The sequence below is a fragment of the Nyctibius grandis genome, chromosome 21 (assembly GCF_013368605.1).
Source record: "Nyctibius grandis isolate bNycGra1 chromosome 21, bNycGra1.pri, whole genome shotgun sequence".
Lineage (NCBI taxonomy): Eukaryota > Metazoa > Chordata > Aves > Nyctibiiformes > Nyctibiidae > Nyctibius > Nyctibius grandis.
In genome coordinates, this window is record NC_090678.1 from 4,306,838 (window position 1) to 4,332,619 (window position 25,782).

At 40.7% G+C, this 25,782-nt stretch overlaps 2 protein-coding genes across 9 annotated transcripts in view; both read left to right on the top strand.

Annotated features, from left to right (window-relative positions):
- The window catches only part of RABGAP1L (RAB GTPase activating protein 1 like), a 257,691-nt gene that overhangs the window by 73,417 nt on the left and 158,492 nt on the right, over positions 1–25,782 (top strand). The gene's annotated exons all lie outside the window — the stretch shown is intronic.
- On the top strand, positions 14,591–15,676 carry GPR52 (G protein-coupled receptor 52). The gene has a single exon (XM_068417055.1). It carries the CDS (start codon positions 14,591–14,593, stop codon positions 15,674–15,676), a length of 1,086 nt encoding a protein of 361 aa, XP_068273156.1.

Here is a 25,782-nt window from a genome sequence, read left to right on the forward strand (position 1 = left end):
CTACATGACCTACCAGCTTTAAAAGTCACATAATTTGACACATTTTTTCTGAAGGGTAGAGTGCAAATGAGATTTGCATTTGCCCTCTTGGAGCCTGCATTGTTTTGTCAGTCTGAATTTATAATCCGTTATCTGCCAAAACCAGGGGAGCAGAGTTGCACATTGTTTCAAACGGAAATAAAACGTTGAGTAATATCAGTATTAGGGCCTGAATAGGTTTAAATGATGGTTACTGGAAGAATTGATATTAAAATTGATAGTCTCAGAGACACTGGATATATGTATATTGATTCAGATAAAAAGTGTTCTGTTAGGTAGGATGGAGCAGGGATGTCCCAGTGTTGGTAGGAGAGGAATTAGGTGATGTTATCCATATAGCATCCACCTTCTGGAAATGAGAAGACTGCACTGAAAGTCAGAGGAATTGGATTTGAAATGTTTTGTTTGAAGGCTGACTAATTTCTGTTACTGCACATGTAAATAAACAGTAACATTGGTCTCCAAAAGAATTTTGGGGCAGCCTGAGGCTGGCTTTGAAATAAGGCGCCCATTTGTGTGCCGCTGGGTTGCTGAACTGCCACGTTGGCACGTGCCGGTGGCTTGCGTGTGCAAATGCAGTGACTATCTAAAAATGCCTGTGTCTGTTGAAAATCAGAATCACTGGCTGTAAGTTGTATTTGGAATGGTTTGTGTCTGAATTAAAGCTGAGGGCAACTTCCTTGTAGCTTCTGTTGTGTGATTGTGAAAGGTTGTTTCAGCTGATGAGGAACTGCTTTCTCTGAAAGCCCAATCCGGGGTCCTGTACTTGCTTACACGATGCAGCAGTCACTCTTTAGAATAGGCAGTATTTCCTGTGACTGTGTTATGAAAATTAACATTTCAAAAAAATCTTAAATACATTTATTTAAGAGAGCAAACCACCTTTTGCTGACTATTAATTGCTGATTTCACCCTGTTCTTGTTTGGTGTTGTAAGAATTAAACAGAGAGCTTTAAATGCTTAGAGAGCAACACTCAGAGTCAAAGGATCCAAAAGTATACTATATATCTCGCTTTTTTTATTTCTCCAAAGAATCACAGCTGCTGTTTGAAGTCTCTTCAAATGCCTTTGTTGACAAGAGTACCGGTGGTCAACCTTTTATTAGAGCATGTTTTTACCATAGCAGTGTGCAGCTAGCAACAGGCAATTCACCGCGATTGAAAGAGTTAACAAAACCCAGAAAGGCTTGAGCTGCATGTGTAGGAAAATTAAAGCATACATCACTTAAATTCCAAGTGGAATTTAATATAGGGGTGAATTCTGATACCTCTCGCTACCTTAATTTATATATGACTCCTTTATGATAAAACCCCGAATGACAATATTATTTGTATGTTATTTATGATATTATTCCAAGGGGCTGAGCTAGTATTAAGTACATTTTACAGTGATCACTTCAGAACAGAGGAGTGACCTACAGCTCTTCTTTACAGCCTGTATCCATTAAACATTTTTTTCCCCTTTGTAGTGATGTGTGCTCATACCAATTAAGAATAATTTCCCCTATCAGCAAGCAAATTTGCAGCTGCTGAGGTAAACTAACCAAAGGGAGATCAATTGCAATCTGCTAGTGCATATACTCTTTCTAATAATCTTTTATGTAGGTTTCTGTGGACATATCCAAATATTTTGTCAGCTAAGAGGTTTTTTTCTTGTTGTGAATTTTCATCAGTTGTTTTTTAAACTGACAACTGAATATTGATGATATGGAGCCTCACGGTTTTTAATTGTATGCTGCGTATGACAAAGCTGTCTTCATATGGCTGGTTTATCTCAAAAGCAATCCAGTTTCAAAATACAACCTTTTTTTGACTAGGTAATACAGTATAGAGCCTGAATCTAAAACTAAATCGTCGCATACGGGGGGTGCGGTTTCAGGCTGTGCCTTACCCAGGCTGCGTGCTTGTCAGAAGGGGTTTCTTTTATTGTGTGTTCGGTCTCTTCTGTACACTCTGTGTAGCGATTGCAAGGCTGGTGCAGCGCAGTAATTTGTAGGGTTTTATCTAGAAAGCTTCCTTCCCCCCATTTCTCTGTTCCAGCCATGAGATGGACTCCCTGCGTAGCTGTGCTGTCGCTAGGTGTGGTGTAAGAGGTGAGAAGGGAGCGTATCGCAGGAGGGACGGGTGAGGTCGTTTTTGAGGCAGCCTTCAGATAGCTTCATTAAGGTGATGTGCCACTGCAGTCTAATGAGGTGTGCTGCTTGTTACCTGTCTGGCAGAGGAGCTGGAGGTGCCTTTCGGAACGATGCCACCTTTCTTTCATGAAGTTGTCAATGTGATTTCAGAAAGCACTTCTGCTCTTTGTTGTCACACCTTCAAGGATTGCCTTTGCCTTGCTATGAAAATGCTTGCTCTCAGATTCTTCTTTTGTGGAAACTTGAAAATATGAAAACACGTGTTAGGGATGAAATGTGCCTGCGAACGTTAGAATAAATACTCATTTGGGATGCTTTTTTTAATATATATATATATATATATTCAGTGCAGAATGACTAAACCTGATATAAAAAGAAACGTGACCCCTGAATGCTGAACGCAAGCAATGGATTTACATAGCTGTCAAGTTAGGTGGAGTGATATTTGGACTGCTGCACATTTTCTTTGAACTCGAAGACTTACATTTCAGGCAACCATTGCACTTGATTAAGTTTAGAGTATTATACAACGAGGAAACTAATTTCATAGAAAGCTCAGAACAGCGTGTTATTTGTCTTCAGGAGCTGGTTGAGTCAGCAACAAACCTTGAAAATATGCAGTGTGGCTCCTTTAGCCTAAGCATTACACAGAATACTTCTAAAACTTTGATTTAAAGCCTTCGTATTCCTATGTCTAAGATTTATCCTGACTGATAAATTGTCATGGAAGTGTTTGTGTAGGTAGGAGCCCTGTAATGATGATCAAGCGTGTATTAGAAATTTAAATATCTTATGATCTTGTAGTTACAGTTGTCTTCATAATTCCATATACATAAAGGGGCAGAACTGTGCTGCTTCAGACAGATGGAATTTGGTATTCCCTAACTTTTCAGTACTTAATTTAAAATCACTAAGTAACTGTTAGTTATATAGTGCCTTTTGATCATTGGGATGACTGTCATAAATACAGTCCTGTTGCTGTTTATTTTAATAAGCTGATACATTTTATTGATCTAGGTAAGGTCGCCAGGACATTAATTAAGTGGCATAAGGTGTGTGCTGCTTCTTACTGACCGTGAGAACTTTGAATGACTGATTTTCTGTTCACCTTGATTTCCTCCCTTGTACTCTACAGAGTTCTCTGAAACTTGTACTAATTGTGTTCTCTAAAGCAGAATCAAAAAAACCCCCAACCACTACTTGTCTCTGAAGCTCTTTCTGAAAATTGAGTCATAGACGTTATATTTTAAGCCAGCAGAATGTTTGATTATTCTACTTTTGACTGCCTTTAAAATTCTAGTTGCCATAACAACTTTATTTCTTTATTTTTAGCACATCAGTTGCCATAACAATAAAATATAGCTTTTTGAATGTAACCATTTTTTCCTCACTTTTTTTGGCTTTGTTTTATAAAGAACCTTCTTTGGAGGGGGAAAGGAAATGTAGCAAAGCTCTTTCCCTGAGAGCAATTTGGTTAGAACATTACCTGAAAAATACATTTTTTTTTTAATCTAGCCTTATTCCATTTCTATGGCAGCTTTTTGACTACTGAGTATTTTCATAACTTATGCAGAAAAATTAATGCAACTCACTGTATAAAGACTATGTAGAAAATTGCTGTTGGGATTTCATTTTTATGTGTTGTAGTATAACTGTAAGAGTAATTTCCAATATCTTTATTTCATTGTATGGAATGGCTATAAATAAGGTATAGGCAACTGCTACTGAAAGGGGAAGCATTTTTCTTTATCCTATTGAAAGCTGTCCCTCTTTGGGTTTGGTTGGTTGTTTTCTTGATCATGACTGTAAGATTGCTTTAAAGATTACTGTGTAAGTCTTGCAGCGAGTAACCCCATTTTTGTCGTGTCATTCTTTATCTTATCTTTCATTAGAAGTACGAGAACAAATTATGCTCAGTCTGTTCCTGCAGCAGACATTACAGACATGCTGGGAAGAAGGGTGTTCAGGAAGCATGCTGCGTGCCTTTTCAAGTCAATTTAATTCTGGTGGCCATGTAAAAATGAGGGCCACTAGCATCCTACAGAGATACAGCAGGTAGGAGCCAGTGCTGCTGCTCCTCCCCATATGGCCCTTCCCAGGTATATTGTCAGTTAGTTAGAGGCCAGTATTTAGTTCAGCGTGTTGATATGCTGAGTTCTGGGCAGTTAGATGAGATATATCTTAAAAATAAATGAAGAGACTGACATTTAGCTTCAAGCCATAATTTCGAGCAGAGGGGAAAGGTTTACGTGTGAATTTAATATTGGTGAAAGAAGCTGGACTTGAACTTAATCTATAGACTTGACTTTTATATTCCCTGATAGCGTCCTTTCCAAAAGGACTTGTAGATTCTCTCAAAAATGCTGTCTTTATGTATAACCCATTTTTAGTACTGATAAAGTATATGTTTCATTTCATTTTTTGTCTTAGAGATGGCAAATAATATCAGGTTTGGTATTTCTTTTTGAATAAAAAAAATAATTTCTCAGCTCACATAACATTTTACATGTGCCAATTTCTAGCTATAAATATAAATGTCCTCATTATTCAATACAATCAACTCATCTAAGACAAAATTTGCTAGTTATTGGAAGTTGAATGTATTTAGATGTTATTAATCTTGAAATGTAGTTATCAGATGTGAGATGATTTTATAAATTTTAATTAGATATTTTTTTCCCCAGAGTTAATTTTTAACTCGGTAACTCTGGCTTTCATTGGCATTTTCCAAACATCTATCATTGCCGGGCTCCATGTCTGTGAGTTCCCCAGGAGCCTACTTCAACTGCTACTGTTTGCAAAATTGTCCCTCTAGACTGCTCTTGGTAGGAAGCTATTCCTGGTCCTTTCTCATATATGGTTATTGATGCAAATGTGTGCTGATATAGACTCCGTGCTGTAAGAGAATATAAGTGATACCTCTTCAGCAGTTCCAGCTGGGAGGAAAATTTGGTCTAAATGAAGCTGAGCTTAAAAATCCATAAAAAGAAATTGTGCCACGCTTCAGTTTATAAATAGTTTCCATGCCATATCCTTTCCCTGTTCCTCCTTTCCATTTCTTTGCAGAAGTGGTAGAATAGTAATACTGAGTTTAAAGATAACACTTTGTGTAAAGATAGTAACTTTATATATAATAGTAACACTTTGTTTAAAGATAGTCTTCTAAAATTCACCATTTGCTTTGATTGTTTTCAGCTTTATCGTTCTCAAGAAATAGTGGAATTGGACTCACTAGTCCAAATTTGGGATCAGTAGCACCTGCTCCTCAGTAGACCTTGCACTAAAACGAATAATCTTTAGTTTTTAACTGATTTTTATCTGCACCAACATTTGAAGCTGTGACTTTTTCTCCAAAATGATCCTAGCTGTTCGGTGTTTTTCTGAGCCACCTCTTATCTCCTCGAGGAAGCACTATTTTAAAAAATCTATTAAAGGAAAAGTTTAGGGTGGAATATGCCAATCGTGTACGCAAATCAAGACGTAAATGGTCCCTGTGAGTAGGCATGCGCTTCCAGCCAGCCCATCTAGATTAGAGTAGGTGCTCTGGGAGGAGGTAGTGTGACTGTTTAACCTAAGCCACATCCATGAAATGGGGATTTGAATCTGTTTCTGACCCACGTCTGTGAATTTGTCACATACCTGTAGCTGCCAGTTAACAATTTTTAGAAAAGACAATTGAAGTGGATAATTCTGAAGGGTTTTAAACTATTTTTGAGAAGAAGATAAATTATGCACACAAGTCTTGTAGCTTTCCGCACAGATTAAAAGTAAGTTGCCAGAGGTTATGGTGGGGAGGTTTTTGTCATACAAGGTTGCTGTTGTGATGCTCAGAAGCTTGGTATGGAGATGGAGAAGGATTTGGAAGCGCATGCAGTGTTGATGGTACAGTAGTTTAGGGATGTGTGGCCTTGGCTTTGAGCTCTGAGGAATGCTTTGAGGATGAAATAGAAGCGATGATCTTGGGAGAATTTAAAGAAATACTGTGGGGTGCAACTGATTTTGGTTTTGTTTTTAAAAGGCAATGAAGAATGAAAGTCACATTTGAATATTCAACTTTATTCTTTGGAGCGTCCAAAGTTGTGGTATTGAAAGACTGACAGATGTATATGGTTTTGATCCTTGCGTTTGTATCTTAGTAGTTGCTTTTGCACAGGGCTTAGAACTTGGCTTCCTAATCAAGGCTACAATAAATTATTCATCATTTGAACTCATTAAATCAAAATTCATTGCCGCTTGAAAGGTCATGCTGTAGTTCAAGAGAACTCTTTGACTTGCAGTGTATGAAAAATCAAAGTAGGTGATCATAGTGTTTGGGATTTTTTTTTAAGTAGCCTTAAAATTTGTTATTCTAGCTCTGCTGAAACAGAATTACTGCTAATACTGACTTACGCTTCTGCCAAGTCAGCGGGAATCCTATTGAACATAGACTTTCTCGGTGCCCAGTTGTGATATGCTTTTAGAATACCAGTATCTATGGCAGGTAATTCCTGGCTTGACGTAGACAAAAGTATTAGTAAAAACACAGGTCTGTCAAAACATGCCTCTAACAGCTTTAAATGAATGCAGTATTAAAATAATCTAAGTATTATTTTGAAATATGAGAAATGATTCCCGCAGGAAAAGAAAGGGTAATAATACCTGCACTGTTCAGACTATTCTCTACATTTCAGTATTTCTTCATTTACAGTTCTCTTAATTGCTGTCTTTTGTCCTGTGATTTAACAGGGGAACATTTTAATTGTCTCTTGAAAGCAGTGTAATTAATAGCTAGTTCATTTCCGTTCACTCTAACGTACTTCCACGCGTAGAGGCTACGCTTTACGTTAGGACAGCTGCGTGGATGGGCTGTGGGTTTGTTAGAGTACTTGAAACACATGAAACTGAGGGCACATGTCTAATTTTCTTCTTTTCATACCATCCTAAGAAAATCATGTTGTTTTTCCATTGTCCATTTTAATTCATTTTGGAGCTTTTCTTACCATACGTGGTCAGTTAGTAAATAGCATCCTTATATAGCTTAAGTGCTGTTTGTTTACAGCAAATGCTATGTTTAACTCCTGAAAAATGCTAATTATCACCATTCATTAGACTTAACAGCATTTCCCTGAAGTAAATTCAGTTCTTGATAGATAATTTATTGCAGGGTGGTTTATTTCTATTGATTTGAGGCACAGAAGTCTGGTGGTATTTGTCGCTCTGAATTGTGAATTCCAAAGGTGGATTTCATTTGTCAGAGGAGCATCAATAAAATCTTGAGGGAGGCTCCTCCGGAAGAAAAATGTTCTTTAAGGTAAAATTCAGAAAGGTAACCATCAGTAGTGATGTTTAAAGGGAGATTGTAGCAATTTATGCCAAAAACTTGCTTAATATTTATTAAATATGTGAATACTGTTAGCTAATTTAAAAGTTTCAGACTTCAGGAGCATTCGATGTGATCGTTAAATAACAGCATGAAAAGACTGCACAATAAACTTGCAGATGGGGAAAAAAATTGTATGTTTTGCCAATTTCTTGTTGTGCATCCCAGCATCCTGGTTACCTCACATGGATCTGATGCTGGCTAATACTTGCCTCATCAGAAACAGCAGTTTTGCCTCTAATGCAGAAAAGGCTTCTGTAGGCTTTGGGGCTAATGGTTTCCTGTGACGGTGAGGGAAGTGCTCCACAAGAGCATCTGCATTTCAGAAACGGAGCTGTGTGACTCCTGTCACTTGAGCTTTTTTGCAGTCGCAGGGGTATGTGGGCCATGGCATTGTGAAATGATGTATGGCGTTCTTCATGATCGTGGGGTGGGAGGGAGAAGGGCAATGATCTCTGAGAGCAAAACTGATGGATGAGGCTATCAGGAGGAAAAATATTTCATGGCTTTAAACTTTGTACAAGATACGAGAACTAACACTTTTGGGTTTTTACCGCTGGCCCAAGCGTGTTTAATCTTGGTGATGATGAAGACAAACTCCGTCCTCGGAGATGTTCACAACTCAGCTGGGTTATTTTTGAGATTATTTTTGAGAAAAAAGAATGCTTTTATACATATATATGTATACCTTTTGTATTCTATGTCTGTACTCAGGTGAAAATTCCCATGTGTTCTGTGTAAGCTAGAGCTCTTCGTGGCAGTTTTTTAAATAGACAGCTGTAGTGGGTGGATTTTGGGAAGAGGCTTTGTATTCTAAATAACAAAACTGATTTCTGCCTTAAATACAGCATCAGTGAGCTCCTGATGCTGTATTTAAGCAAACACTAGTCTGATGTAAAAAAAAATTCATGTACACACACACACAAAACTTTTAAGGCAACTAGTGGTTTTTCTTCCTCCTTTCCCTCTTTAAGCTGCACTACAAGCTGCAAGCTTTATAGAATAGAATTTTTCTGGAGGCATTAAAAGCAAACCCAGCTTGCCCATGTAATGTGATGGAGAAGTAAATCACAGAATCAGTCAGGTTGGAAGAGACCTCTGGGATCATTGAGTCCAACCATTGCCCTGACACCACCATGGCAACTAGACCGTGGCACTAAGTGCCATGTCCAGGCTTTTCTTAAACCCCTCCAGAGATGGTGACTCCACTACCTCCCTGGGCAGCCTCTTCCAATGGCTAATGACCCTTGCTGAGAAGAAATGCTTCCTAATGTCCAACCTGAAGCTCCCCTGGCAAAGCTTGAGGCTGTGTCCTCTTGTCCTTTTGCTAGTTGCCTGGGAGAAGAGGCCGACTCCCACTGCGCTACAACCTCCCTTCAGGCAGTTGTAGACTGGATGCCAGAGGTAATTAAGATATAAATAAAGCAAACTGAAGAAACACCTATGTTCTGTAAGCTAAGGAGAAAGTGGATAAAAGAAAACAATACTTTAAAAAAAAAAAAAGGAATTGGACAGAAGAAAAGAAGATAAGGAGCTGGTACGTGTATCAACGTTGTCATTCAAGTCTGCATCTAAGTAAATAACTATTATGTTCCTCATCCCACACTCTCAGCTGCATCTCCCTGCTCTAATCAATGTCTTTGTAAAAGGTTTTACAGAAATGATGTTGTCCATTTAATCCAGCCTGACCATCCAATATTTTAACAAAGAGAGTCCTGAAAGACTTCAAACTAGAAATGAGTGGTGCGACTAAGATGCTGCTTTGTGCATTGCAGGAATTGCTTCTATCAGTCCCGTTGCCTTACAAAAAAAGATCTAGAAAACAAATATTCCTATTCCTTTCCGAATAGAAGAAACTAGTAAAGGATTGTTTCCTTGCTTGGAGCTTCTAGATCTACCTCTGTATGGGCTTTCTCTGTCTGAGAAGCTTTATCTTGCTTCCTTCCAGGGTCACGTACATCACCACTGCTGTCACAGGCTTTCTTTTAGTACACCAAGCTTGAGCTCCTGCCCCATCTCCTCTGTTTTCAGCAGGATCAGATGGTGGGTCTTCTGTTTTGGGTGGTCACTTCTATTGTTTCTGGCTGATGTAATCCAAAAAGAAGGTGTGGAATTGCTCCTTCTATTCAGCTTGAAGAAGAGTGCTTAGTCCTTCTGCTGGATGTAACCAGCTGTGGCATTTATGCACGATGTAAGCCATTAAATTCTTCCAATGTAACTGTTTTCTCTTGCTCACTTCCTTTTCTTTATATGCAAATAAAAAAAAAACCAACCTTGAAGCCCGTTTTGTTCAAAACTGTGCCAGAGTCCCTAACGTGTCTCTAATCTACAGATAGAAAACTTTTTCCATGTAGCTTTTTAATGTGCTGCCTCTGATGTAACATTCCAGTATTGTAAAATTCTTGTCTCTAATTGCATAGTTTCATCAGGACTAGCTGATTTCTGCTTTAATCTTCACTTGCCTTCAACTGTACGTAAAACACAGTCCAAGTTAGGGCAGTCTGTTGCAGTTTGCACTGCTGCTTCTTAGAAAATGAAGCTGGGCTCTGGGCGTAGCTGAGGTGATAAAGCCCCTGGCAGCTTGCAGCATGGCTTTTTTTTGTGGTAGTGAAAGAAGCTTGCTCATATTTCCACAAAGAAAGAAATCGAATTTCCTTACTGTTGAATTCCTTTGTCCCTTTAATTATAACTCATGAAAGGGAAGCGTTTTACCTGCATTGAAAACCAACCAGCAGAGGTTGCCACTGATTTTTCTGTTACCTCTTTGCCTGCTTAGCAGTATCCGGATTGCTCGTCCAAGACCTGAAATATCTGGCTGACATGAGTGCTTGTTGTCAGAGTTCGATTCTCTGAGCACAGAGGCACTGCAGTTCTGGACATCAGCTGCATCTGACCTGCGAGCAAGGTGACTCCGTGGTCGCCGTGATGTTTGGGAGCTTTAGTAGTTGCCAAGATTCAAATCTGTATCGAGCAGAATGCACTGAGCAGGTAGTTTCTGTGGTCCACTGAATTGTGGGCTTTACCTTTGCTTATCTAACATGCCTTTGAGACTTCCCAACATCCATTTTAAGATGGTTTGGCCCTTCATTTCTCTGGTGCCCACCATGAACTAGCCCAGGGAGGGGAGGGAGAAGTGCTGGTTGCTGCCATGCCTATGCACACCGTTGTTTGCTCTCCTCCTCCGCCTCCAGAGGAGTGGGAAGAGGAGGAATAAAAATTGCTTCCTATTGTTCCGCCCGTGGTATGGATAGCTATGGCTTAAAGCTGTACTCGGGGACTAAATTTAGTCATTAAATCTGTTGTCGCAGCCATTTACAGTTCAGAGGTACCGGAGGGATTTTAATTTTCTCTTAAATCCTTCGATGGAAGAATTTGGCATTATCACACGCCGTTATTGCAAACCGCTCTCACCCTGCTGCATTTTATGCTGCTTCACATTTCTCCAGGCTTGTCATTCAGCCTGGAATATTTGCTCCAGGCTATACTCGAAATACAAGATGTTAACCCAGGAGCAGCTCGTTAAAATTTTGCCTATGGTTTGCCTTGGAACTAAAAGAATTTAAATCACTGTAGTTTCTAATGACTTGGTTTGTTACAGCCTCCGATACCGTTCTTGACACATGTATTTTGCTGAGCTACAGCCCAAAATACTGCTTCGTGGTTGGTGTGTTGGTGTCGGGAGTTGCTGTTTGTGTCTGAGGACGTATGGAGTGTCTGTGTCAGGTAACTTGGGTGATTGTACTTCTCTTACTGGTTTTATTTTTAGGAAGCATGAAGTTGCAGAGGAGTTTTAAAATAAATCTGCCTTAAGTGTGAAAATAATTGGTAGGGGACTGGAATTTTGTCTTTTAAGCAGGACAAAATTTGTGTCAAAACCATGGTAAATCTGCGTTGTGAATGTTTAGCGTGGTAAAATGAGAGATGCGTAAGAAATTAGTGATCTGAGAGTAACTCTTAATGAACATTTTGAGTTGGGCGGTGGTGGTGGTGTCTAAAGTAACCTATAGAAGTGTGGTTACTTAGAACCTATAGAAACATGAGCCAGCAGTGTGCCCAGGTGGCCAAGAAGGCCAATGGCATCCTGGCCTCTATCAGGAATAGTGTAGCCAGCCGGTCTAGGGAAGGGATCGTCCCTCTGTACTCGGCACTGGTGAGGCCGCACCTTGAATCCTGTGTCCAGTTCTGGGCCCCGCACTTCAAGAGAGATGTTGAGGTGTTGGAGCGAGTCCAGAGGAGGGCGACCAAGCTGGGGAAGGGTCTGGAGGGTCTGACCTCCGAGGAACGGCTGAGGGAGCTGGGGGTGTTTAGCCTGGAGAAGAGGAGGCTCAGAGGTGACCTTAGTGCAGTCTACAACTACCTGAAGGGAGGTGGTAGGAGAGTGGGAGCTGGCCTCTTCTCCCAGGCAACTAGCGATAGGACAAGAGGACACAGCCTCAAGCTTTGCCAGGGGAGCTTCAGGTTGGACATTAGGAAGCATTTCTTCTCAGCAAGGGTCATTAGCCATTGGAAGGGGCTGCCCAGGGAGGTGGTGGAGTCCCCATCTCTGGAGGGGTTTAAGAAAAGCCTGGACATGGCACTTAGTGCCATGGTCTAGTTGCCATGGTGGTGTCAGGGCAATGGTTGGACTCGATGATCCCAGAGGGCTCTTCCAACCTGACTGATTCTGTGATTCTGTGGTCGGTTCCGTGGCCCTGCTGTCAGCGCTTGGCGGGGTTTGGGTGTGTGTCCCGGGGATTTCGGACATCGTTTAACTCGGGTGCGTCCGCACCGACGCGGCGCTCAGCGCTTCCAACGAGGCGCTCCCAAGACTGTTAAACTCGCACCGCCCAACCTCCCCCCGCCGCCGCTTCCCCTCTCCATCCGCCGTCCTGCTGCCGGTGTCCGGGGGAGGAACCGGGGCCGGGGCTGTTCCGCGGCGGCGCTGCGGGGGGCGCCGGCGGGCCGAGCCGTGCCGTGCCGGGCCGGGCCGTCCCCCAGCGGCAGCGGCGCGGGCGTTGGAGGGCGGCAGTCACCTTTGAGCGGCTGCGGCGGCTCGGGAGAAGGAGGAGGAGGAGGAGGAGGAGGAGCGGGCTCAGGTGCAAGCAGCGATTGCAAGGGGGAAGCAGAGGAATAGCGGCTCAGCTCCAGCCGCGCCGCAGGAGCTGGGGCTGCCCTGGCAGGCGGCTCGGCGGGGAGGATGCGCGGAGGGGAGGAAGGTTGCCGTGTTGCTGTAACAAAGAATTAGAGAAAGGAGTCGTTTATACGTGCTCTGGTGCTTACGGACGAAGGGAGCGAATAGCCGGGATTATTCTGGGATGTTATAAAATCAAAAGGACTTTCTGTACAGCATGGAAATTAACTCCCAAAAGAATGCTGTCTCTCCAACTGCTGCAACAGAATTGAAAATGTTTCTTTTCTAGTCTCTGAAATTCCTCCTGAAGACACAGCAAGGACTATCAACAACATCAGAGCGAGATTCTGGTACTTTTAAAGAGACTTAAAGCAAATGCCAGTGTACTATCTGAATGACCTTGGAGATCATTTTCTGTGGATTCATTAATTTTCCCTGCCAGTCTTCTAGTCTCAGGAACTCTAGGATTAAAGGTGGTTTTACCATTTTAGGGGCCTTTCAAAAAGCAAGATTGTACACAATTAATTACCTGCCTAATGATTCCTGAACTCATCAAGCATTTACTTAAAACTGAACACAGAAGATGCTTTAACATTTGCTCTCTCCATAACTGCGAATAAAATGAGCAAGGTAATGTCCTGCAATTCGAAGAACATTTTTTTTAAGCAACTATTTATTATGTCGATTGTCTGATAAATATAGAAACCCTAAAACTACGTAGAAGATGAAGCTGAATACCAGAACGATGGAGTAGTAAACAATGGCAGCTTTTCGAGTCAAATCAGCGTTTCGTTAGCTTCACAGCAGAATGCAGATGGAAGTTTCTGTTCTCGTTGTATGGGGGTTTGTGAAATGATTCAAGTGTTGCTACAGAGGTGAGCAATATCATGGATATACCTATGAACTCCTGGGTACTGATCCACTGTAGCAGATATGGCAGAGTTTCCAAAGATGATTATTTTAAATTACCATTGCTGAAATTAAATTCAAGAGGATTTATTTTGTCTGTGGGGACCTTGAATTATGCTTCTGCCATTAATAATTGTAATGGACTATAACTGTTTGAAGGAATTGTGAATATTGACATAAATCTCCAAATTCTATTCTTAACTTATTTTCATTTTTAAATGACTAGACACAACCTTCCTCATTGTATGTGAGATGTATGTTTTCTTTCTTGGGAGTCAGAGGACAAATCTGCCTTGTCCCCCACCTGTCTCCCTCCAAATAAAATTCATTATTCATACCCAAACAGTGGTGAGTCTATTGGAATTAACCTTGACAAAAATGTTTTCCTTACCTTTCCAATGCATAGCATGGATAAGACGGAGTACCATCTCCTGAATGGAGCCAGAAAAGACAGCATTAGATGATGAACTTTTGCCTTTGCTCTCCAGTCAGTCTGTGACTTAAAATGAGACATTAAAAAGATTCTCTCCGGTAACTGCTGGTCTGGGAAACCTGAGCTGTATTGAGGTTCCTCCTTCCCTCCCCTCTTCTCCACCCCGTAATATTCCAAAGTAAATGACTTTCTCAGGAAAATAAGCAGTCAGAGATTCCCCCCGCCTCCTTCCCTGGGAAATGAATGTGTCTCTCTGATCAGTTTTTGTTTCCATATTTCATAGTACCTGTTTGTTTTAGAAGTGCCTTGTGTTTGCTAACGATTGGTCAAGAGCACTGGAGGAGCTGATCAGTGGCCTTTCTCTTTCTGGCTTTTTTGTTTTGTTTTTTTTTCTTTTCTTTTCTCTTCTTTCTTTCTTTCCTCAAAGCTAAGGTGTGCCAGAGTTGATGCCCTGATGCTGAGCTATGGGACTGTAATCCTCTCAAATGTAAGCACTGGCAGTGGCTACAGAGAGAGCTCGTGAGACGCTGAAGCAGAGTTTAGCTGCTGTTAAGCAGGTCATCTGCTCGCTAAGGCTCAGATTGCAGTGTTCCCTAATCACAAAACATGAACCAGTCCCGATGGATTGAATGGAGGACTCTGAATATGAGCAGTAGTGTTATGAACGTATCTGAGCATCTCTCCTGCCCTCTTGGATTCGGTCACTACAATGCAGTTGACATCTGTATCCTTGAGACAGTTGTTATTGTCGTGCTAACTTTTCTAATTATTGCGGGTAACTTAACTGTGATATTTGTTTTTCACTGTGCTCCGCTCCTGCATCATTATACCACCAGCTATTTTATTCAGACCATGGCCTATGCTGATCTTTTCGTTGGAGTTAGCTGCCTGGTTCCTACTTTGTCACTGCTCCACTACTCGACAGGTGTCCACGAGTCCTTGACTTGTCAAGTTTTTGGATATATCATCTCTGTGCTCAAAAGTGTGTCTATGGCATGTCTTGCTTGCATCAGCGTGGATCGCTATCTCGCTATAACAAAGCCTCTCTCCTATAACCAACTGGTCACACCTTGTCGCTTGAGAATCTGCATCATTTTGATCTGGATTTACTCTTGTCTGATCTTCTTGCCTTCCTTTTTCGGTTGGGGAAAACCTGGTTACCATGGAGATATTTTTGAATGGTGTGCTACCTCCTGGCGAACTAACGCCTATTTTACTGGCTTTATCGTGTGCTTACTGTACGCTCCTGCTGCCTTTGTCATATGTTTCACGTATTTCCACATCTTTAAAATTTGCCGGCAGCACACCAAAGAGATAAACGATCGGAGAGCTCGATTTCCTAGCCACGAAGTGGATGCTGCTGGGGAGACTGGGCACAGCCCCGACCGCCGCTATGCCATGGTTTTGTTTCGGATAACCAGTGTGTTCTACGTGCTGTGGCTCCCCTATATCATATACTTTCTGCTGGAGAGCTCTAGGGTGTTGGAAAACCCAGCGCTTTCCTTCTTAACGACGTGGCTTGCTATAAGCAATAGTTTCTGCAACTGTGTGATATACAGCCTCTCCAACAGCGTTTTCAGGCTGGGACTGCGGAGACTGTCAGAGACAATATGTTCATCTTGTATGTGTTTAAAAGACAGGGATGTACGGGACCCTAAACCAAGAAAACGGGCTAATTCCTGCTCCATTTAAAGCAAACTGGCGCTTGTAATCGAACGCGGGAGTTTTGATAGTGTTTGCTGTATCTGGAAACTTGCCAGAAGAGAAATGTTTACTTGAATAGCTTGCTGTGATGTTAGAGTGAGTCTGGAAGTGATTGTGGAAAAGGTAAAGGGCTGCTGCTGTAAGAGGGGTCGCTGAACTTGAATATAGCTCTTGTGAAATTGTGAGGAGAGCAATTCGACAGAGACGACGAAGAAAGTCAGAACTAAACATCTTCCAAAGGGCATGAAATAACTACCACGTCAGAGGAGGTTCCTCGTAAAATAAATTAGTTACTACCTTATATTTCCCCCTTGTAGAAAAGCTGTCTTACTATCTTTGTGTCAGAATAGACTGTAGCCTTCTGAATTTAAATATATTTAAGAGGAAACAATCAACAACACAGTAAGTGGCTATCCGTAAATTATATACCTGAGGACTGTAGTAGATATTGCAGATTAATAATCAGCTCTATCTCTGCTCACGTCTTGTACAATTTCCAGTTGTACAAACAATCCGCAACGCATAAAACCTACACTGGGCATGATGCTTTTGGATAAAACGGCACATTTTGGTACAGCTTCCACAGAAGCTCTCCCTCTCATTTCCCCTTTTTTTTTTCCATGCTGTGCATCCCTAGGTTCCATCGCGTGCAAGCGGTTTAGTTGGAGGGCACCTACGAGGTACACTGAGTTTCAAACCATTCTCCCTGCAGAAAGCAATAGCCCTTCCTGGCTGGCTGAGTAACTGCAGCTGCCCACGTGCAATGACTTCTTCAATCTTTCATTCTCTTGATCCTGCGAAATTAGCCCACGGGATCGCTGTAGTGTCCGTTAGGGTGTACTAAAGCTTTTCCTTTATTGGCTACACAGATAATTAATGCAAATATGATAATGGCACGCAGCAGTGTGCATCACTGCTTAGAAAATTAAAACTAACTAACCCTGTTCTTTGGGAGGTCTAAATAGCTTACTGTTGTAGCTGTCAATCCGTTGTGTGAACCTAGCTTGCACATACTGTATTTGATTTTTTTTTAGAGAAAACGTAAATTGTGGTCTGTGCCTGATGTTTCATAGCTCATGGACTAGGTCAATGCTACAGGATTAAAAAATGACACTTGCTTTAAGAGAAATACTTCTGTGCAGTTGTTGAATAGCTGTTTGTTAGACAAGTGTTCTCGGGGGAGGTGAACAAGACGGTTTAGTATTAAATAGAGGCAAAAAGCTTCAGTATTTCCTTTTGTACTGAACTGATTTTCAGGTCCACTGTTGAAATCTTTTTTATTTTGCAAGGGCGCACATTAGGTTTGTGTAATAAATTGCCAGGGGTTCAGATGCATGCCAATGGATAAAATATTTAAATTATTATTTTGAACAAACTGTAATTTTCTTAGATGGTTATTGGCTTTTAAGAAAAAGGCCCAATTATTGATTATTGGTGCCTTTTAACACTGCACTATTATTCCTTCTCTCACCAAAACGCATATGTAGAGATCGTGCCTATTCCTTTTTTGTAATGGAAGCTAACCACGCTTGCACACTTGTGGTTTGACTCTAGATCTCCCTTAACGATGTATTCTTTGTTCTGTTGAGGTGGTTCTGAACCCCTGTACGTTTTCTAAACCTGTAAGAAAGTTGAAAAAATGGAATAAAGTAGTATTATGTATATCAAAACCAGCCTTGGCGTTAGTTCCCTGATGTTACCCTCTGTTCTCCGTGAAAGTTCCTTTGGGTTAGGACTCAAGAGTGAACGATTTAAAATCCAAACCTCAAAGCTGCTGACTTGCCATCTTAAACGTTTATGTACCAGTTTCTAGCGTTGTACAATCTTTAAAGCAGATTGAAATATGACTTGAAACATTCCTCTAGCTGAGCTGAGCTGTTGCTGACAATTAGCCCTGATAGATATTGTGGAGAAATGAGTAGTATTCTTTGCACGTATCTCGTGATGCTCCGTGTCTGCAGGGATGTGTCTGCTGCCTTCTTTTGAAAAGTTGCAGTTGATTTCTGAATGCTCTTTTTGCCCGAGTGCTGCTCTGTAAGGTTGTGTAACCCCATCTCTCCTCGCGAACACGACGTGGATTTGTTTCGGTTTGTCTCTCTTTTGTCATTGTTTCCTGCCTCGTAAGTCCTCAGCGTGCAAGACTTAGACAAGGAACAATGAAACATCTCATTTCTCCAACTCACGGGGCTGCTTTCATACCAATAAAGTAGGTTTATAGCTGTGCTCTAGAGCTGACCACTTATCACTTCTGGTTTTTGTTGGCGTTCCTGGTAACAGGTTTCTGTGGGACCTCTTGAAATTCAAGAAAAGTTGGAGAAAATGCTTGAAGTTGAACTAACCTTTTATTAAAATCAAGCAACACAGCCTGGAGGCGGTAGATGTGTTGTTAGTGTGGTGCTCTAACTACAAATACGTAGAAATACACAAGCTAACTTGTGTGTTGGTAGTGCCTTAGTTGAACCCTGCTTGTATAACCTCACCTGATGTACAGCACCTTGAAGCTTTGTTGCCTGCAAACGGTTTGTTTCTTAAACATTGGCTTAACGTTGTTGGGGCAAGAACACTAATTTGTGTATCCCGACCCTGCATTCCAGTTGCTGTAAAGTCACGCTTCAGCCTGTTCTCTGCAAATGCGAGTCTTCTGAAATCTGTCCAATTAACCACCCTCAGCAGAGTTAAATACTGCGGTTCTTCTTGCTGTTTGCAAGATGACAGGATCTGACCTGGTGGTCAGTCACGTGAATTTTTAAATTTAGTAAGTGTGTTTCATTTTTTGAAAGTGTTTTCTAAACTCATGATCTAAGATTTTATTTGAGGGCGGTTTGTTATTGCTGTACTAATGCTGTCTGTGGATTCCAGCTGGTGCTAAATTCTCTTCCAAAATCATAAGGCTGAACATTTTGATGAATAAAAAGAGTCCAATAGGAATTCCAGTCACCTGATCTGTCACTTTGGATTTTCATTCTGTCATTATATAAAAATCTCATGTTCTTGTATGAAAATCTGATTCAAGAATGAGACTTTTAAAGCTGGCATCTGGAGCACACATCCCACTTTCACGTGCCTAAAGGTCTTTATGATTTATGAAATAGCTAGTCAGTAGGTGGCCAGGCACTAACCGAAGGAATCAACGGGATAAGATCATTGTTGGTAATATAGGTAATAATAAAATCTCTCCATATACAGATACATTGAGGGAGTTGCTAAAACTTTAGATTAATTAAAAAAAAAAAAAAAAAGCCATGAGCAGAAAACATATGTAAAATATTAAATAAAAAGGTTAAAGTGAAGAGATATGCCTAACAGGTTAGCAAAACAAATACATATATACATAAAAAACTCCTTTGTGCAGGTAGATGACATTGTGCCCTTACATTGCTCTTAAATACTTAACGCTTGGGGTGTAACGGAGGCTGTGTCAAGGTCGATGCGTTACTGTTTGTGTAATCTCATGTCTTCAGCCTAAGGAAAAGTCAAAAAAATTTGTGTAATGGCAGCAAAAGCGCTACCAGAAAAGTAATTTTTTATTCACCAAATTCTCTGTGCTTCTGGAATGGCTAAGTTAATTTCTCCTTAAAATACTATTCTTTAAAGGGAAAGAAAACTGTAGTAATGAAAAGCACAATGTTATCTTTTAAAAGTTTACTTATTTCCTTATAGTGAGATTTTTTTCCCCCATTTCTACTTAAGAATCCATTTTGTAATTGTACTTTGTAAAGCATGAGCTGTCACGCTAGGCTTATTTGTGTGTGGAAACTGCGCTTCCTCTACTGAAAAGTTTGGAGTGTGTTGCTTTGCTGAGCCACCTTTCGTAGATACAGTTTATGAAAACCTTTTAAAAATAGCATTTATATTGGTTTTACGATTATTTTTAATTCATTAGCGTTTGACAACTGAATAACTATAAGCACGCTTAGTTTTCACACTCAGCAAAAGTAACAAAGTGTCCTTTTTCGGGTAAAATAACTTACCAGTCAATATTAGAAACTGGCTATTGAGAAAAGTGTATCAATGTAATGATTAGTTATTTCATTAGGTATTTCATCTTGCGTGTGAAAAATGAAATTTAACTATAAAAAAAAGATAGTTGTTGCAACACGATATCGAGTCGATGGGAAATGCATAAAATCTTACAGTCTCACAGTTGCCTCTCAACATGAAACTGTTTTATCTTTCCATAGTACAGTTGTACTTTGTTAACGAGATGCCAATTAATTTTTAGGCCTTCCCCGAAGTGGAAGCATCCCTGAGGCAGTGTTTTGCTGTCACTTGCAGCATTGCCTGCAACATTGCTTAAAGACAGCATTTTCCAAATATTACATGATTTTTGCTAAACCAAATATATGAAGTTCAAGTAAAATCTGAATTTTTCTCTATTTAACATAGACATGTCTAATTTTTTTTAAGTATTGAATATATACATAGATCTCTGCAGTCATTAAGTATTTTTAATTGTTAACAAAAGTCTGTGCTGTTATTGTAGATTAGTGAGGTGAAAGCAATTTAGAAGGATATTTAAGACTAGCTTCCTACTCACAGATTTTTCTAGTCATTCTTAAATGATTCCTTTCTCCATCTGATATTAGGAAAATCCTCTGAGCTCTGTGATAAAGGAACAGCATGTGAATGGAGAAGCAGCTGTTAATGGCTCTGTGCCCCAGCACAGCCTCGAGAAAATACTAAAAACCTCTCACTTTTACATCCCTAATTTCTCTGGACTTTTCCTTTGTCCGAGTAGTGTGAAAGGGAGGATGAATATAAGGAAACCTTCGTGCTTGCAGGTGCACTGACAGGAGGCTAGGACAGGCGATTTAAGGCAGCAAAAATACCTGGAGATTTTCAGGATTTTATCACCATCTTATGCCGACTGCCGCCAAACTTAACCCCCCTGAGAAGGATGTGTCAGCGATGCTGAAGGCGGGTTATTTTAATCACCCTGTGACTCGGTTGGAACAAAGAGAAGGTGATTCGGATCAAAATGCAACTTTGTGAGCGCGGCGATTACCAGGGAAAAGGCTTTCACGTTTTGTATGCGATGTTCATCCCTGCCTCAGAGCTCGCAGCCTGAATTTTGCAGCCGGCAATATTAGAAAAAGTGATGGAACATGGAGGGTTTGGGAAGGGGAAGCTCAGAGATGGCAGCGTTAATCATGCAAGGGCATTTCTGTGTCTTGCCAGCATTGCTTTCTGCTGCTTTGTTGTCTTTCAGTGAAATACATACTGCTTGTTGTCTGATTTTTTCTTCTGTAAGTTATTTGAATAAGCACAAATTTTGTCCATCACTGAAGAAGTCCATTTTATGAGATAGTGAAATGAAGAATAGGATAGTGGTTTGGGGAAGTATAATAGAGTGTTCCCAGGAGAGAACAAAGTATGTTACTTGTGGAACATGTACTATGAATTTCACACACTTTAGGCAGGAAAGTCTCCAAATACCTGTACGAGCTGAGGGTTTCTAGTCCTTGCATGATCTCTCCAGTGTTATTTGTGCATGTATTATTTAAAACTTCTTCTTGTGTGACATCTAAATTTAGAATTGTAAATGGACAATTTCTATTCTTCATGATCAGGCAAATTTATTCTGACCTAGGAAAGACACTTGCTGAACCCCCGGGTTTTTGGTGTCTGTTAAGTGATTGTAGCATACGGGTTCTCTTAGCTGGTTTGTTGTGGGGGGGCAAGTACAGAACTGTGTGTGGAGGCGGAAGAGCTGATCGTTCCCCAGATGGATGCTCCTCATCTGTTGCATGAAATTATTGCATCTGACGAGCCCAGGTGAGACTGGGGCTTTGGTGGGGGCCAAACACGGCGAGCAAGTGACCTTTATTTACTGATTTTGGTAGTTTACCTTAATGCCACTATATTACTCTATCTCTGAGTTCACATCTGTGGTTAAAGGAGGCTTGTCAAACACAAAATACTTGTGTCACTGGAATCTGTGTAACCCCCTGTCTCCTGCTGGGATTCACGTAGATCTCTCTCAGGACAACGTGCCATTTAAACCTCTGATTCATGCTCCTCGCTGACTAAACGTGCTGTGGTTTGAACTGTTACCGTTCCAGCAGCAGAATGAAACATGCCTGCGCCTCGCCTCCTCTTCCCTTGGTTGTTCCAGGTCAGTGTGGCAGCTTAGCACAACCCCGTTTTCGGCAGTGAGTAGGGCTGTGCGGCAGAGAATGTGCTGGAGCACATGTGTGTCCTCTGCTTATGCTTTTACTCCGTGGAGTTAATCTTCCACAGAAGAGGTGGGATAGACAGCCGAAGGCAATAATGCCCTAAATGGCCTCAGCAGGGTTTTGCAGAGCTTTGTTTATTAGTGTTTTTAATGGTAAGAAAATTGGTTGGAATTAAAAAAGAGCGATCTGCATACTATGAGTTGCATACTACAAGTAATGAATTGTTACTAGGTCAAGAACAGATTAGTCTCTTTTTCATCGATGCCCTCAATAGGTGACCAGGATCTTCATAAGAGAATAAAGGTTTTATTATAATAAAGGTAGGTTTCAGACACTGCAATTTTTATAATGAGCTTTAATGCAACTTTACGTACATAAGGGCTGTAAACAGCCGTGTAATGGCAAGGTTTCAGTGGCAGCTTCTTCTTCATTTCAAGGGCTTTGGGGACCACTTTGTGGCTGGAGTTGGATAAGTGCTAAGTGTGGACCAAAGCCAAAAGAGCAAACACAGGCTATTAATGAAAGACCTTTATCCAAAACTACTTTCTCTGTAATATTGGCTACTTCATATTGTCCAGTCAGTATCTCATGTTGGCTTATGAAGATGACATATAGAAAAGCAAGAAATGTAATAAATATAAGCATAATTATAATAATTAAATTGTTCTTAAGATTTTTGATTTTTCAAATCAGGACTTTCACAGACCATATTTTCTGTGATGTCTTACCTTGGGAACTCACAACCAATTAATTATTTTCCTTTGCTGGCTGTGCTTTACCTGATCTCTGGCTTTTGGTGTTTTTAAAGTTCAGTTTTATGTTTGAATTTTCAATTCAATTTTGTTGTTACGTAGATGTGTTCTTCCCTTGACTCATGTAAAAACCTTTATGAGAATATTAGAAAGATCATGTCCTTGAAGGGAGCTACATCCTTAAATCCATTTAGGCTGCATTTGGCTGTATCTAAAAGAAGCTGTTGCTGTACCTTGTTCACTAGATTTCAGGTGTCTTGGCAACAAGCCTCATGGACAGATGACAAGTTCTCCACCCTCTTCTGAAATATTATTTACCCTGATTTTATTTGTAAATGTTGCTAACTGAAGAAACTCTGTTTTGGTGGTGAATCAGTATTTTGGATGGGATTTATGGAGCTGCTTTGTGTCTCTGTTGTATTTGCCTTGATTCTGATGGCGGTATATGAGGGTTCTTGCTTAAGTGCAGCTGGAAGTTTTGCCCATGTTATCCCTGCGCATTTGCAGATCCTTTCTTCTGGTTTCTCCTGGCTTGAGAAGCTTTTTGGGGGAAAAGTATGTCTGTGATGGTTGGTCGTTGATACGGTTGTGCTTTGATGATCGTCTTATTAGATGAATTTCACTGCATTAGTAATGCCTGTATTTTAAAAATAAAAATCATAGCAAAGCGCTCTTGTAGTAATGGTATTGATTTTGTTTAAAACTAGATGTATAGCAAGGTGAAAATTTTTTACATTGGTAAAAAGATTTGAAATGTGACGTAGGTGAGGAATACCTGTTAATTTATTTTGGGAAAGGTTTGGGTTTCAAGTTGCAGATGAAATTTAAAAGAGGAATATAAATATTGATTCTGAAGTAAATCAGCCCTTAGTTTTCAGACTAACAAAATGAATCGTATCCATTCCTGTCAGGAAGAGGATTTTGGGTTACTCTAAATCGCCTTATGGAAATGGTAGTTTAATGAGCCACAGCTTACCAAATGTATTGAGATATTAGTAATTATATAAGTAATAAAACTATTAGAAAGCATCACTGCCGTCACCATGGTGTGTCTGGACCTTGAATACTGAGTGTAACTGGTAGGACAGCTGGAAGGAGTTCTGAGGAATGACAGAGGAACTGCTCTTCTCGAAGGAACAACTAAAGTCTCTAGGTTGGAAAATCCTAGAAAAGGAAGGATTAAAGTGTGGGGGGGAGTACGAGAGGTCTGTAAGGTCGTGAATGTTATGGGGCAGAGCTGGATTTAACTACTCATTGGTGCTCTTCCAGTGTAAAAGAATTAAAACCAAGGTAGCAGTATGCAGTGAGCTGTGGAATACATTGACAAAAGACACTGGATGTCAACAGCTGACATGGCTTAAAAATTCAGAGACATTCAAAGAGGAATGGTGTAGTAAATGCTGTGAGCATGCTTCTCGCTTGGGAGTCCGCGTGCCGCAGATCGCCAGGGGCTGGGAGGCTGTGGTGGGCGAATTGTCCCAGTATGTTTGTCCTGTTCTTACCCTTGGCCTTAGGTGTCTGTTGCTAGTTGCTGTTGCAGACAGTGTTGATGCTAGAGGAGCTAAGGGCCGACTGCAAGCATCTGCTCCTACCTTCCTGCTCTGTTGTGGTTACATCTTTGTTACTTTTCATATACTAACTCTGGATATTTCTTTTCATATTTGCTCTGTCTGGAAAAGACTGCACCAGTTACTTCAGCTTTTTTTCCTGAATAAAAATGAACATCTGTGGCTGTGTGTCCCTGTGGCTGTGAGAGCAGAAGTGTCACTATGATCAACTACCCCCATCTTTTCTCGCTACTGAAGCAAAATACCTTTTGGAAGAGCATCAACAAAGCGGTCGTGAAGGGGACTGTATTGCTAGTTCTGATATCAAGTACGAGGGGGTAAACTTTAACTTTTTTTTCCCAATACTTATAGTAGTTAGGAGCCAAGCTATTATTGTAGGCAGCCCACATCACAAAGTGCTTCTTAGCCCTGTCTAAATAGCGTGATTTTTTAAAATAAAGAGTGATAGTGCAAAAGTAGGGGTGCCTGCACTGCCCGTGGCTGTCAGAGGCCCCTCTCAAGCTGGGAGAGGGACCTCTGGGAGGGACTAAATCCTTGAGAAAATTCCCCTGACACCCTGTTGTGGCTGATGACATATAGTTAGCAGTTCCCAGCTACCAACTGGTATTTTCTCAAATCTTTTTGCAATCGCTAAAGTTAACAGTGAAAGTCCCATGGTGAACAAGGCAAGTATCTTAATGAGCCGTGGTGAGGATCGAGTATGGCCCTGTTGTTCCACTCCTGATCAGCAGGATATTATCTATTTTCTGAAATAATGCGTTATCCATTGAGAAATAAAACCAGAATTCAAACTAGCTCTCCATATAACTGGGGCTGATGTATTTATAGAGCTGGAAACCGTGCGTTTTGCTCTGCCTGTCAGCGGATCTCCACAACTATATGTTCTCGTCAGCTTTTTTACAGAGGGAAGCTGGGCCATCCTACTCCTTCCGTTTCGCAATTAGATCAGTTAACGCTGGTTTGCCCCTAATATTTTCTCATTTTCTTTTAAAACCAGTATCAAATGTGAGTAAAATGTGATTTGTAAGGTGCGTTCTGGTCCTTGCTTTGCTAGGTGCTTGTGCCTTGGGTTTAAGTGGCTAAATAATGAAGTGGATTCTCTGTGCTCAGCTTTGCCGTTCCATGCACTACTGCATCCTCAGGCTAGCTTGAGTCCTCTTCCTCCTGGTCAGGGATTCAAGATGTGCAAAAGGGTGGAAAACGTCAGGCGAAATTGTAGCTTAGGATGTCAGTGTTGAAATTATTTTCATGACTGAGTATATCGTGTTAATTTTCTTGTAGTAGAATTTCAGTGAACTTGCAGAAACCAGCGAGGCCATGGGTATTTTCATTTTTCTTCCTTATAGAGTAATTATTATTTGAAAAACAATGCACTTGTACAGAAAATTTTGAAATTTCAGGTGGATATTTGGTTTATACTGTGGGTTTAATTTTTTTTTTCTGTTATCTTATTGAAAACATTCTTCTTAGTGGTAATTTAAAATATTGAAAATTAAAGGTGTGGGCACTAGCAGGCATTTCTAACATGCTTCCTAACAGTGTTTGCAGTCTAGAAGTCATTGAAACTTTGCAATATTTTAATCAAAAAAATTTTTGCA